Source organism: Carettochelys insculpta, chromosome 10 (assembly GCF_033958435.1).
Source record: "Carettochelys insculpta isolate YL-2023 chromosome 10, ASM3395843v1, whole genome shotgun sequence".
Lineage (NCBI taxonomy): Eukaryota > Metazoa > Chordata > Testudines > Carettochelyidae > Carettochelys > Carettochelys insculpta.
The window spans coordinates 2,441,182-2,456,530 of NC_134146.1; the positions used below are offsets into that span (position 1 = coordinate 2,441,182).

The window sequence follows — 15,349 nt, forward strand, 5'->3', positions numbered from 1 at the left end:
CGATTTTTGGCCCTGGAGGCTCTTCGCTCCTATCTGATCAGGCCCTTCTGCTTGGTGAGCGTCGTTGCTGTACTCTGGCAATTGAGCAGCAGCCGCAAAGCTTCCCCTGGCCGTTTGGGGCAAATAAATGTCTCTCGGGTTAGGTGGAAGCATCATGAAGCTGTGGCTTTCCTTACCATGAAAGCAGCCAATTGTAGTTAGGGTTCGACCGAGTGAAAACCCTCTTGGCAGGACCTTATCTGCTAGGACAACAGCAATGATGCTGAGAAATACTAAAGTGCTGCAAAAGTGCAGGGAAGATGGCGCTGATTCGCCGCATTTTAAGAAGGGTCTCTTGGTATTTGATGTTCATCCCCAGCCCCTGCTCCAGGGGCTCTTTGCTGCCGTTGAAACCACAGGCCATTTTTAGGCTCTGGAGTGGTGCAGAAAGGCTTGAAAATGTGACACAAAGTGCAGCCTAAAGCTTCAAAAAACTCTCGTGTAGCTAACAGGAGTGCCACCGTGGCTTAAAAACCATAGGATTTTTTTTTTACATCTAATGACTGCCTGAGGCCTGACTCCTGGTTTTTGAACTCTAGGAATTCAAAGGAACAGGTGTGTCTCTTCTTAGAAGATCAGGCCCTAACCGATCTCCTTAACTATATAAATGCATTTTTTCTGTTGGGACTATACAATTGTTACTGATATGAATCATGCTTATCCCACTAGTGCCTAGGGACCAGCCAAGAATGGGCTCCATTGTGCTAGGGTCTGTACTAATGCAGAACAGCAGACGGTTTATAAAGAACACCCAGACCCAGCTGAGGGAAAAGCGGTCTAACCCATGGTGGGAGTGAATAATACAGTAATATTTCCCTTGTGCGTATTTGTTTGCCGTGTTAAATGTCCCGCTGTATTTTGTTTTTCTTTACGCAGTTCTCTTTCCGATTTGACCCTTCTCCACTTTTAGTATTTTTTGTTTTTTTCTTCTGAAGTTTGCAAGAAATGTTGCTTCCCCTCCACACCTTTCTGACCTTTCTTCCTGGCATCACTCATCGTCCACCTTGCTCTTTTTCACCTTTTCCTAATCTTTTCCTCCATCTCTCTGAGCGGTATCTCACAGCTGCCTGGTCTGACTCAGCAGTGGCTGCCCCTCCAAAACGTGTCAGACTGATAAATATTGATCTCCACCAGCAAAGCTATGTTGGCTCAGCTGCTAATGCATTTGGTATGACTTGAATAAATAATGCCAGGCTCCAGGTTCCCATGGCAGCTGGGTGGCGTGGTCTCAGGTGATCAACTTACAAGTTCCATGTAGCAGGAGGGGCGTGAAAGGACAGATAACGGAGGAGGAGTGGAGGGCAGAGCCATGGGAGAAGAGTGGGCTTGGGGCTGTAAGGGTGGAGAGGGAGAGAGTGGAGCACAAAGGCTGAGAGGGAGGGCATTGTAACTGATGTGCACGGATTTGAGAAGGTATCAGAAGGACTTAAGATGCTTCCGGAGCCCTTCCCCGAAAGGCCAACTGTTTTGTCTCTCTCTTGCTGTCTCTTCTGATAAGGGTCCCCAGGGATGAAGATCTACATTGACCCCTTCACTTACGAGGACCCCAATGAGGCTGTCCGCGAGTTTGCCAAGGAGATTGACGTGTCCTTTGTGAAGATTGAAGAAGTCATCGGAGCAGGTGTGTCTTATTTACTCCCTGATGCTCTTTCTCCCTCCACCACTCTAGTATCTTCCTTTCTTTTCCTCCTTTGCATTTTGTATCTACTCCTGGCTAGGCACGGACCAGCTAACTCATTCTGCACTCTTCTGCTCTCTCGATAGTGTTCTGAGGTTCGGCAGGGTGTGTGTGTGTGTGTGGTTAACTTACTAATTCATTGACCCTTGTGCTTCTTTGACCTCATGGTTTAATGTCCAGGAAATAAAAGAGAAAGTTGAACATCTCTCGTTAATCTTTTTTCATATATAACGATCTCACCTGTGGCCTTTCTGGCATTATGGTTAAATGATTGTATTATACTAGGAGAGGAATAATAGGAAAAGCAAGAAGTTGTAAGGAAGATTCAAAGAACCAGTTGATTGTTTCAAATTTAGGGTCAGATTCATCTCACTGCTTTATGCTGCTCCGTCCATGCAAAAACAGCTGCAAATCTGTTTAAATGTGACCCTTTCCAGTGATCTGTAGTTGTCATTAGTGCCTGAATAAGAGATGCATAATTTAGGCTGCCCATTATGTGCTCTATAATAAATTGAAGCCGGATAGTTTTACATCTGGGGATGGGGAACTTTAAGGGCTCTTATCAGTTCATTTGGGGCCTAACATTCATAGTCTGTTGAAAAGAAAAGGCAGGAAGGAGCGAAGGACTTGAGCTGTTTGTTAAACAGGAGAATTTTTTTCATGGAAGATTTTGACTGGTCATTGGAAGAATCCCAGACTGACAATATTTGTTTCAGCGCTGAACAGCTGAAAAAGTTTTGATTTCTGTTTTCTTGTTTTTTTACATTTCTGGTGCAAAATCAGAAATTGTCGAGGACAGCAACGCTTCTCCAAGAAAACAAAAAAACTTGTGAAAATCCACTTTTCTACTAAAAATATTTGACAGAACCTTTTCTCCCAACCCCTCCACACCCCAACTTCCTTCCCCAGCCCAGTGAAATCGAAGGAGGGAGAGGGGGGAGAGTGGGGGGGCAGGGAGGGGTTGGGACAAAGGCGTTTGGTTTTGTGCCCTTAGAAAGTTTGCAGCCCTAATCGGTAGATGTTGTGGAGCAGTTGGTAGGCTCAGGCACATTCTTAGTAGCAAAAGAATGGGTGTTTGTGACAATACCTGTGTAACAGAGGGAAGATAAATAGCACTAAAAGGATGCTATTTAAAGGTGCACAGCTGTCAGCCAATTGTGTCAGAACCTTGGCAGCTCCATGGCATGTCTCTTCCGTGTCATGCCTTGCTGTGTTGGAGAGGTAGCAGGTGGTTGTAAGGATACTCTTGCCATTGCAGGGGAGTTTGGAGAAGTGTATAAAGGACGTCTGAAACTGCCCAGCAAGAGAGAAATCTATGTGGCCATTAAGACGCTGAAGGCTGGCTACTCTGAGAAGCAGCGCAGAGATTTCCTGAGTGAGGCCAGCATCATGGGACAGTTTGACCACCCAAATATCATCCGGTTGGAAGGCGTGGTGACCAAAAGCCGACCAGTCATGATCATCACGGAGTTCATGGAGAACGGGGCTCTGGACTCCTTTCTGAGGGTAAGGATGTGTGGTGGCCACATTGCCTGCTCGTCTTCCTTCATTAACGCTTAATTAGCATGTTCTTTGAAACTGAGTTGAGCTGTGACGTTGGATTGAGGCATCGAGGCCCGACTTTCAGCAGCTGGGACCATCTAGGAGATGGTCTCCAGGAGGAAATCTAATGAGAGGACTAAGATGTAAAACCGACAGAGTGAGAGTCTCCAATGAGCCTAAGAGATTTCAGAGCATGAGCCCTGTTGTCTTTCCATGAGGCTTGTGATTCTAAATCCCTTGGGCACAGATGCAAATCTCCTTCAGAGCCTTCAGCAAGTAGCTGTGCCCACTCCAATTAAAGGGTAAATTAAGCTAACTGCACTCAGAGGTTCTAAGGATGGAGGGCTCTACCACTGCCCCAGAAACCCTGCCACCGCAGAGAGCAGAGGTGGTGCCTGGTGGCCAGATCCTCACACTAGCTTGGTGAGGTGAAGGAAGGCAAGATCATCTAGAGGAACCAGCTGCAGTATTAATCCTCGCACGGCAGGGAAACCAACCCACCTTCTTGGTACTGGCATGTCCTAAGAGTCAGGAGGCAGTTCAGAGATCAGCTGAACCAGTGCTCCGGTGCACGCCTCTCGAGCTCGGGCTTGGGGGAGGAAGGATGTAGGAAAAAGGGAAGGAGAGGGAAGAAAGATGAAGAGGAGAGGGGAGAACAGAGAGAGATAAGCACTGAGACAGAGATTTGCAGCAGAACTAGGAGGAATGATTAATGGGAGCAGCATCTAAATCCTGTTAACATCACCTTCTTTCCGGGGCTCAGAAGCAGGTAATTGATACGTCTAATTTCAGCCTTGGTGTAAAAATAGCACTGCTAATTGGTGCATCAGCTGCTTGGAAAGATTGCAAAGTAGGTCATCGGCATCGTCCCGCTGGGGCCCGCCCAAGTCATGCTGTCCCCGAGGGGACCGAGGCAGACTGACCCTTGTGCGAATGGTTTTGGTTTTTAAGTCCTGCCTTCACAAAGCCCTGGCTGGGATGATTTCGTTGGGGTTGGTCCTGCTTTGGGTCGGGGGCTGGATTTGATGACCTCCTGAGGTCCCTTCCAGCCCTAGGATTCCATGAGTCTATGAATGCACGAGCAGTCAGCGGGCAAGGAGGGAGCAGCTGCTGGGAGGAACTTGGCACCTCTGTGCAGGTGCCAGGAACAACTGCAGTCTCTGTGCTCTCCGGGGCTGACAGACTGCTCCCTGCTGTTGCCATGGATGTCTGGGAAGGGACCAAGGAGAGGGGCCTCTCCATTTCCCACCTGAGAGACTCTGACACCCATCTCCCGGGAACATTGACCTCTGTGTTCTCTCTGGAAAGTCCTCCAACTGAATTCAGAATGGACTTGTCTTCCCTCACCGGTGTCCCTGGAGAGCCCTGGGCAGGCCGACCTCATTTCTCCTTTTCTGTAGCAAGCGTTGTCCAGAGCCAAGGACATTATTACTGGGAGGTGGAGAGAGGGAGGAACGAGAAAGAGAACACAAATGGCCTGAAAAAACAAGGTGTCCCCACTGGGCATTGACTTTTGAGTTACCTTTTTCCTTAACTCTAATCTCTGCCCCTAAGAAATTAATTAACTCTTCCCACCACCAAAAAAAAAAAACAAAAAAAACAACGATCTGGTCATGCTGACACCAGTCTCAATGTTCCAAACAAACAAACAAAAGGAACCCTTTCTTCACCCAATGCACAGTCGACCTGTGGAACCCCCTTCCAGAGCATGTTGTGCAGGTCCACACTACAGCAGAGTTTAAAAAAAGAACCAGATACATTTATAGAGGGGAGGCCTGTCAGTGAGCGTAGGTGCTGGAACTAGGGGTTCTGCAGCACCCCCTGACTTGAAGCAGTTTCCATTATATACAGGGTTTACAGCTCCCTGCTCTAAAAATTGTTTCAGCCCCCGACCTCCCTCCCCATCAGTGGCTATCAGCCAGGACAATCAGGGAGGGTGTCCCTAGCCTGTGTTTGCCAGCAGCTGGGAACGGGCAACAGAGGATGGAATATTTGATGACTCCCTGTTCTGTTCATTCCCTATGGGACACCTGGCGTTGGCCACCATCAGACGACAGGACATAGGGCTACACGGACCTTTGGTCTGACACCAGCCCGAAAAGCAACTGGACTCTCAGGCTGAAATGTGCTGAGTGGGAGCTTGGTGGCCGTTGTTCATGTTACAGTAGTGGTGGGAGACCTCAGCCGTGCTCCCGTCCTGCTACCCTTGGTGCTGAATGGGCCCCTAGTCCCTGCTCCAGGCAGTACCCAGGAGAACCGACCATGCCAGAGTCCCAGGTGTGTTTGGGTAACAGGGTTATCGGTTCTGCTGTTGACAGCTGGGTCATTCTAACGCTGGCCCCCACTCTTTCTGCAGCAAAACGACGGGCAGTTCACGGTCATCCAGCTGGTGGGGATGCTCCGAGGCATCGCCGCGGGAATGAAGTACCTGGCGGAGATGAACTATGTGCACCGGGACCTGGCTGCCAGGAACATCCTGGTCAATAGCAACTTGGTGTGCAAAGTGTCCGACTTCGGCCTCTCGCGCTACCTGCAAGACGACACCTCTGACCCAACCTACACCAGCTCCTTGGTAGGTATCATCCGTCCTGCCACAGAAGTGCACTGCTTCCCACGCCTTTCCCCCGGCGGGGGGCACTTCCTTCCAGCTGGTTGTAAAGAGCACGGGGGTGCCCAGGTGCCACTGAAATGGGGGAGTAAACTGGGGGAGCTGAGGGCGAGTGGGTGGGAGATCTTGAGGGCCCTTTCCCATGTAAATCCCAGCCACACAACCCTGCTGTGGAGGTCTGGTCTGTTGGCGAGCCATGATGGTGCTCAGTCTGAGGGTCTTGTCCGTTTCAGGATTCCTCCGCGGTAGCTTCCTTGGGCTGAATTGTCCAAGCTCTATCAGTGCCCAACGGTGCAGCTAGGACTTCACTGGCATTTTCCAAAAGCCTGGGTGAGTGAGGCACCCAGCAGCAAAGATGCTTGTAAATCTGGCCCTTTGTCGCCGCTTTCCCTTCAGGCAGCATTAGCGCACCTGGCCAGCCCTGTCTGTCATGATGTCGGGAGTACAGCTGTTTTCTTTGTGGGCACGGGCTAGGGACACCCTCTTTTGCACCTCTCCACCCCCTCGCTCCTTTCTCTGTCATCCTTTCCTCCTCTCTTTTTTCTCCCTCTCTCTTCTCTTCCTCCTCACTGCGTTTTCCCCCTTGGCCCCTCCCTGTGCTCTTGGCTGGCGTTCAACCGAGAATTCCTCCTGCAGGCATTCGATGAGCAGGGCTGGCTGTGGTGCAGTGGGGGTGGTCTGGGAAGTGGTACAGGGGGTAAACGGAAGAGTGGCTCTGTATGTAGGAGTGCTACGTGCAGCTACACCACCAGTCTAAGCCTGAACTGTCTCTCGCTGCTGGAAATGGTCTGGGCAGTCATTAATGAGACAAATCTAATCCAAGCTCCACTATTCCCCAGTCACTGGGCTCTTGCTTAATTAACTCATTTGTACACTATCCCAGTTTCCTGCCACCTTCTCAGTGTCAGCTGGCTCAGCTGTGGTAGCCTCTAGAATCCCTCTAGAACCCCTAGAACCCTCTGGAATCCCAGCCCCCTCTAGAACAGTCTTGGAATCGTTCTGCCATCTGGAACCTGGCCTCTGGGTACCATCAGAAATGCTGGGGGAGAAACTCCTATGTGGGATGAATAAAGTAAATAAATCACACGTTAGGCTAAGGTTCGATATATATCACAGTCTATAAAGGGTAAATGTGCGACTGGTAGATGGCATAGCATAGTGCAGGTGTGAGTTGTGCATGTTGTGGTCGGTTAGCAGTCTGTCATCAGTGTGTTAAGGCTTCAAGCAACCTGTTGCATTGCACCAGTGATAATCATGCATTAACCCTTTATAAGCTACTGCTAACATTGTACTATGGCATGTGCACGCCACAGAGGGTGAAAACAAGGAGGTCGCCAGGGTTATTGATGGAAATCAAGAAAGTTTGGGGATTGCAGACTGCCAGCAAAGCTGTTCATGGTGGTGCTGCTGCTCCCCGGGCACAATGTAAAATATGAAGAGTTTCCAACGTAAAGACTGAAACCGTTTGAGTTTGCCCGAGCAGTGACCTTGGGGGTTCAGCCCGAGCCGTTGAAGGTTTCGGATCATTAACCAAACACAGGAGCTGGTTTAACCTGTGACGCTGGCACTCTAAAACAACAATCTCTCCTTCGCCTTCTGGCCAAGGCCTCAGTTCAGAGAGTCCCATGGGCCAGGTTGTGCCTGGGCCCCAGCCTGGAAGCAAGCTACCGATGGAGCTACCACCAGTGGAATTGAGAGGGATGGTTTTGACCAATGCTCTCTCCTATGGCTGCAGCTGTGATCAGCGGAGCTCCCTGGGTTCAGTCAGGAAGGAGCTGAGATCATGATGCTCTCTGTGAAGGCCTCTTGGCTTCGAAATTCACTTCTCCCGTGAGCGCATGGGATTTGTCAACTTTCTGGCCATGCTGTGTAGACCCCCACCACCTCTGTTTGCACAGGGCACAGGCCAAGTTTTTATGGGCTGTGAAGAGAGGCTTGCTGAGGGCTCAGCTACGGTCATTCTGGGCTAGAGGGCTGGCCCCCGGCATGGAATCTGAATCACAGTGTGTAATGTAATGTGAGGCAGGGTGTGCTCTGGAGATGAGCAGCTTTGTGGGGTGTTCAAATAAAGTGCCCCAGTGTAGGAAACCGAGGGTGCTGGGGATATGGCCCACTGCTGTAAGCGGCCAGTTCACGCAGACTTTGCATCAGAGCCAGCCTCTGGCCTGCTGCTTTTCACGCGCACGGGAATGCTGTCTAATAAGGAGCACGGATGTGGGATATTAAATCAAACGTTGTCATCTGAGATAACATGCCCAACGCCAGCCGCTGGGGAAAGGCGTGAAGTGTCCTTTGCCACCTTTGGAGATCAAATGGATTCTCTCATCTGTGTTTATATTTAATTTATGCCATGCCAAGCCTTCCCAGCAGCCAGGAGATGATGCTCGGGCTGCAATTACATCATTCTGCCGCCCACAGCAGGTCTGTAGCTCTGGGGGAAAGGCAGGAAAAACAAGCTAGCAGTCACTTTCTCAGTTTGTCGTTATTTAACTCGTTTTTTTGCCATCCGCCTGTGAAAAGCTCCTGACACTTCATGCAAGGCTATGGAAAACAATTGTGCAAAGCAATTTCTGAAATGATTCAGCCCAGAGTAAATACCCAGACACAGCCCACGTTTTCCCTCCCTCCCCACTTATTTTTAACTATTACCGGAGTCATTTCCTAGGGAATGCAGCTGTTGTTCTTCCAAAAGTTCATAGGCCAAAACATCAAGTGATGATGTCACAATGAGAACTATGAGGCAGATGCTCCATGGAGCTGGATGCTTGACATCAGCTGTGGTCCTTGCACTGGGTTGGTGGGTGGGAAATAACCAAAGGTGAGTGAACATTTAAGGATCAGAGATTCTGTTTTCACACGTTGATGAGAATCAAGGTTTTAAACCTCTGTCCCCTTGCAAAATAAGCTATTGTAAACCGGACAGGGGGATTTGTAACTCAGCCTCATGGGCTCACATCAGCAGCAGGCGGGGTCCATCCCGGGAGCAGCTTTGACCTCTCCTGGTCATCTCATGGCAGTCACTGGAATGATTTCCAGACGAGGGATGATAGAACTTGGGTTTAACTTGCTTTTAGTGCTTTTAGTGTAATAGACTCATTACATGTAATGGGAGTTATTCCAAGGTGCAGGTTGAACCTCTCTCATCCGGTACCCTCGGGAGCTGACCGGTGCCAGACAAGAGAATTTGCCAGACCACGGGAGGTCAATATTGTCTGGCACACCACCATGGCTACGTCTACACTAGCCAAAGACTTCGAAATGGCCATTTCGAAGTTTACTAATGAAGCGCTGAAATACATATTCAGCACCTCGTTAGCATGCGGGCAGCCGCGGCACTTCGAAATTGACACGGCTCATCCAGACGGGGCTCCTTTTCGAAAGGACCCTGCCTACTTTGAAGTCCCCTTTATCCCTATGAGCAGATAGGAATAAGGGGAGTTGGAAGTATCCGGGGTCCTTTCGAAAAGGAGCCCCGTCTGGACGAGCCGTGCGGCGGTGAGCCGCGTCAATTTCTAAGTGCTGCGGCCACCCGCTTGCTCATGAGGCGCTGAATATGTATTTCAGCGCTTCATTAGTAAACTTCGAAATGGCCATTTGCATGGCCATTTCGAAGTTTTTGGCTAATGTAGACACGGCCTGACACTTCCACTGCTTGCTGGGCTCTTAGAAGACATTTAGGGGCAAATTGGAGCTGAATAACAGCACAGACCACTGAGAGCCAGGCCTGGTGGCTGTAAACCAACTTTATGGGACCACGGGAAACTTGGCCACGCTCACAGTAAGTGGTCGTCTGGCTAACTCAGATCAGGCCAGATTATGGATATTGCAGGGTGAGAGAGTGCTGGACTAGAGAGGTTCAACCTGTACACGGAAGAGGGGAGAGTTCCTGCTCTGTAGCTGCCTCTTCCTTTTGCATAGAGACTTGAAGGTCTAGATGGTAAATCCCATGTGTAAGAAAAGTGCGTTCACAATAGTGTAGGTGCTGTAATGAGTCCCTCCATGCAGTAGGGTTGAGAAGGTGCTGCCATTATGGGAACCTTCTCTCTGGGGCTGATGACATTCAGGGGGAAAAAGATGACTCCTTAGCTAAAATTTCTCTTGCTTCTCAGCCCACAGCTGAGACTGAATTGGAAATGTCATTAGCATGACATGGAGCAATGGCTGAGTTAGCTACCATCCAGATCTGATGGTCCTTCATGCCACACGATGGAGCCTCAGGCCCCACTTACCCGGGGCTTTCTTCCCTTTGTTCTTTATTGCTAAGGAGCCATTCTTTTATAATACCGCAGCTGATGCTGGAGGGCCAAATTCTCCACTGGCGTATATTGCCACTGCCCCAGTGAAGATGAGGGAGCGGTGCGGATTTACACTGGTGAAGAGCTGGACTCGGAATGCCCTGGTTGGGACACCCCAGTGCTGTGCCATGGAAAGGTGGTGGCTGTCCCAAGCCGGTTCTGGTACCCAGGCCCTGGCTGCTGTGCAGCGAAACCTATTTCAGTATGTGGCGCCAACGTCGGCATAATACCACCAGCGTGGCCCAGGCGTTCGGTTTTAATTGAGGACCGAGCGCCGAAAAAGCTGCCAGTCCTCAGCTAGTGCACGTGCTATTCCTGGTGAGCTGTCATCTCAGCACCAGGGGCATCTGCTGTCATCCCTCACCCCACCTTGCCACCATCCCCAGGGAAGGGGCCTGAAGACAGGCAGGCGTACGTGCACCATGAAGCAAAGCAGCCCAGGGTGCGGAAGTGTCACTCAGGGTAGAGCTGGGCAGGCTGAGCTTTCTACTTTGCATGCAAGGAGGAACGAGGAGGCAGCTGTTGCTGCCAGCCTTTGACGGCTGCTTTCAGGCTCCAGGAGACCAGGGCCCCTACGGATTCTCTGTGGGAAACACGGAGTCCTTTCCAACGCGTGCACACCTGCATTAGCATTCCTGGACGTGGCCAGCCTAACCTTCCGAGGGCAGGAAGAGGGGTAACGCTTTCGCTGCTGGAGTCCGTCAACAAAATGCCAGGGAGAGAACTCTGCTGCCCTCATGCAAATGCAGCTCCTGTACACTTGGTAATATCGATGTCCCCACGTTAAAGCTGGCCTAGGGCACAAGCCCTTCATGGCTTTCTCCCGTCCCAGTGGGGAAAGGAAAAGCTTGGCAGGTGCTTTAGGATAAACTGCTGTTGTCACATGCGAAGGGCCCTATCAGATTCCTGGCCCTGAAAAAAGCATCATGGCCCCTGAAATCAGGTCTCCCCCATGAAATCTGGCTGTTTGCAGGGGGCTGCAGCATCGCCACCCTTTGCTTCTGAGCCGCCTTCAGAACTGGGTGCCCAGAGAGTGGTGGGTGTATCTGTGTTTTTATCATCTCAACGCAGGCACAGAGGGTCTCCCACGGCAGTGCTGGTCGGTGCACAAGGGTACGGCCGACGCGTTGAGCAGGGGCTTGCGCGGGGAGCACATTCGAGCCATGCTTCCCAGTTAGAACGTCGGGTTTGACCTCGAATGTCATAAGTGGGTTGGGAGAGGTTTGTCTGGGGCTCTCCCCCCACCGGCAGGCTTTTTCTGGAGTGACGTATCTCTACTTTAAGTAGAAATAAGTTATTTCTGAACAGAGCGTCCACACTGCAAGAGTGTTTCGAAATGGAGACAGCCCACTTCTACAATAAGAGCGTGTATCCCATCGTGCCTGGCCTCGCTAGGCATTGTGAGATGTCAGCAGGAAACACCAGGTGCCCTGGGAAACAGGAAGTTGTCCCATGAGCCCCTTCTCAGACTAAGACTGACTTTCTCCATGTGCTTAAATAACATAGATGGAGAAGTACTTATCTTATAGAGACATCTTATCGGGGCCTTCAGAGGTCAAGTCCAGCCCCCTGCCCTCACAGCAGGACCTAACAGATGTCTTTTTTAAATCTATTTGCCCCTCATCCTTAAGTGGCCCCCTCAAGGGCTGAACTCACAACCGTGGGTTTAGCAGGCCAATGCTCCAACCACTGAGCCATCCCTCCCTTGGTAAATGGAGAGAGAAGGCCAGCAGCAGGTGTGGCTAATCCTTAAATGCTTTTGTCCCAAGGGGTGGTAGGCCATCCAGGACCTATATAACGGAGCTGCTTGTCTTTCTCCAGGGTGGGAAGATCCCGGTGAGGTGGACAGCCCCCGAGGCCATCGCCTACCGCAAGTTCACCTCCGCCAGTGACGTCTGGAGTTACGGCATCGTCATGTGGGAAGTGATGTCCTTTGGGGAGAGGCCGTACTGGGACATGTCCAACCAGGATGTGAGTGTTCTGGGCCTCATCCCAGCGTGTGTTTCGGTCGCCAAGGGGAAGAGCCGCATGCCGAGAATGGCGTAGGGATGCTACTGCACCACAAGTAGGCATGCTGTGCAAGAAGGGAGCAGCATCTGGGAGAGGTTGTTGAAGGGGAGAAGGAATGGGGCAGAGCGGGGGCTCAAAGGGGCCTCCAAGGATGTCTTGCTCCAGGACATTTCAATATTGCACATAGGGAAGTCTGGGTGGGGGCGGGTGGATCCAATACAGTGCTGCTGGCTAGCAACCTGCCTGACCTAGCCTGCACCTGGCAGCTTTAACAGCCTCCCACCCCACACAGCCCAGTGCACCTGAGAAAGGGGATGATGGGGAGAAAATTTGGGCTGGGGGCGTGAAGTAGAGCTGGCAGAAGCTTTCTATCAGTGCCTTGGTCCCACCCCCTGCACCGCCCCTTTTCCTAGGCTCCACCCATGCACCGCCCTTTTCCCCGTGCCCCTTGATACAGCTTCCCCCATGGCCCCGCCCTCTCCCCTTGTGTGTCAGAAGCAGGGGGACAGAGTGGGGTTGCCTGGTGCTGAGCTTCCCAGCTTGATACCCTTCTACTCCCCTCCCTTCTTCCAGCTCTTTCCATCCGGGGGTGCCAGACGATGGGGAATTGGAGCCTCTTCTCTCCCCTAGTGTAGGGCAAGGCCAGAAGAAGGGCGGGAGGGGGCTTGTTTTTCGCCCTCTCCTGTCCGTTTGGGAAGAGAGAGACCCAGCTCCATCCCACGCTGGGCCTTTGGTGGCATCTCTATCTGGCTGTGTGCAGGCAGAGCCAGTGGTGCACAGGCCCACGTACAAGGGACGCGCGCCAGGATGCGCAAGCCTGGCTTTAGATGCGGCGTCAGTCCCCCTCTGGGAGTCACCGCCGAGAGCAGAGCCAAAGCCCTCCCAGGGAGGTGCCAGCTCGCAGCCACGCCGGTCCCCGCCTCTCAGCCTCTGCTGCAGCAGCTGGTTTTCAAGATGAAAAAGGCTGATGAGTGAAAGGTTTTCAGCTCGGCAATGGGGAAGGAAAACCAGTGGGCTGGTAATTGGACTTTGGGAAGCCAGAGGGCCTTTGAACATGTTCAAAGGGTTTGTAAGCCAGGGAGAGAGACTTGGTAGTTCGACTGCTGCACCAGTGTGATCGGCGGAGATGATGAGAGCGGCAGCTCTCCGCAGACAGGGACTGCAATGCTCTTGACTCATCAGAGCTCAAATTAACCTCTGCGTGCCTTGGCTGCCTCCGAGCCAGCAAAACCGCCTCGGCTCCTCTGGCTTGCGCTCAGACCCCTTTCCCGCGTCCACATCATTAACGTTGCTGGTGTCAAGGCCGCTGCCTGGGAAAGAGGAGAGCGGTGCAGTGATTACTCTCCTGTGCTCCTGCTGGTGCTCAGATGATGGGACTGGTGCTCGCGTGGGCAGCTGTGTGTACGTCAGTCACAAGCGTCCCCGTGTACCTCAGAAGCTGTCCTGCCCGGAGAGCCTTGCCCTCTCAACCCAGAGCTCTTTGCTCTGTCATGGGGTCAGATCATCCTAAAAGTAAAACCTCTGATGTGCCAGTGAAGTCGGTGGAGATGCCCAGCAGGGGATCTGACACTCTGAATTTGGGAACTCTCGGTGCCAGGGTTTTGGCCACGTGGAGATAAGGGTTGGGTTTGAGTTTGAACTGTGTCGACTCTTCTGCGCTCTGTTCTTCTGTTTACCTACTGGTTTCATGCGCCTTCTCCCTGCAGGTAATCAATGCAATTGAGCAAGATTACCGTCTCCCCCCACCGATGGACTGCCCAGCGGCGCTGCACCAGCTTATGCTAGACTGCTGGCAGAAAGACCGCAACACCCGCCCCCGCTTCACTGAGATAGTCAACACCTTAGATAAAATGATCCGCAACCCGGCAAGCCTCAAAACCGTGGCTACCATCACCACTGTGTGAGTCGCAAAGCTCCCAGGTGCTGTAGGTGCAGCAGGAAGTTCTGGGAGAGTCAGTGGTCAGGTTTTGCAAACTTCTTGCCCCGTGTTCCAAGCCCTGGCCATAGAGCTCCTTGAGTTGTAGAGAGGCAATCAGTTACCCGATTAATTTTGCTTTTCTTTTTGGTTGACAAATCGTTCACGGCCCAATCAAGATCTGTACAATTGTATTGAGAATATGTAGCCGCCCGCCAAATACCGCAAGGATCACTTGTTCGTGGGCAATCTCTGCCATTGGTTATTCATGGCACGGGATGGATGGTGAAAGTCACACGGCACAGTTTCTCCCCTGTAACTGGATGCTGAAAGTTTGTAAACAGGAGCATAGCGAAAGGCAAATAATGAACAGTGCCCATGCTAGCAGTGGTGGTGTACCAGGTCTCCAATGTTTCTGGCACAGAAAACCTACCCATGCAGAGGCTCCCGTAGGGTGACTAGTAAAAGGCGGGAGCAAGATGGAATGGAATAGCCAGAGCAGGATGAAATGGCTGTTCGTGTGTCAGCGAATGCTGCATTTGCAGGACACAGGTGTCGTACGGACAGGCTCGGCTAGATGAGTGAATTAGCCTCCCCAGGTACACGCCGCCTCCTTGCTGGGGACGATGCTGTCTTCCATTTCTTCGTGACAACATGGCTGTGGCAGTGTGCCATAAACCTTCATAAATCCTGCCTCTGTCACAAGTTATCACCTCAGGGTCCACTTTTAATTCCGGAGCGAGACCTTGGCCTCCCAAGCCCTCTGCAGAGGGCCTCTCCAGACCACACTGGTAGCACCATACCGATTAGGAAGAATTGCGTCTGTTAGCGGCGAATGCGCCCTGCACATGACGTATCATCCCGTGGCCACAGCAGGTGGGCACTGTCTTGCAGCGCCCGTCAGCTCCGATTCAAGGCTTGTCTGTCTTGCTGGCTGTTTGGGGGTAAGAGCCAGGGAGGGGAGTGGGGATGGAGGGAGAGTTCAGGAAATGTTGGAGAGAGTTAAGGTTTTTGGCGGCAATCTGAAACGGGTGGATTTTATTTCCATGTGGTGGGGTGGCTGGGAGGGAGCATTTTTTAATAAGCACAAAATAAATGCACTTCTCCATCACGGACCGGCAACGCTTCACTGGTTAGACTCTAGGTTAGCTTCTTCACTTTCAATTTTATAGTGTTGGCAGCCCAGCCTGACCCCATTTCTACCTACTGACTGGCTGGGTTTGACCCTCATTTTTGATCTGCAATGTCCGTTGGCCCTCACG

General features: G+C 51.6%; 1 protein-coding gene across 2 annotated transcripts in view; it reads left to right on the top strand.

The window, feature by feature from the left end:
- The window catches only part of EPHB1 (EPH receptor B1), a 271,605-nt gene that overhangs the window by 229,039 nt on the left and 27,217 nt on the right, over positions 1–15,349 (top strand). For both annotated transcript variants that reach the window (XM_075004741.1, XM_075004742.1), the window contains exons 10-14: positions 1,538–1,660; positions 2,976–3,223; positions 5,616–5,831; positions 11,984–12,133; positions 13,879–14,072. In XM_075004741.1, coding sequence (XP_074860842.1) covers positions 1,538–1,660; positions 2,976–3,223; positions 5,616–5,831; positions 11,984–12,133; positions 13,879–14,072 — 931 coding nt within the window. The remainder of the gene's footprint in view (positions 1–1,537; positions 1,661–2,975; positions 3,224–5,615; positions 5,832–11,983; positions 12,134–13,878; positions 14,073–15,349) is intronic.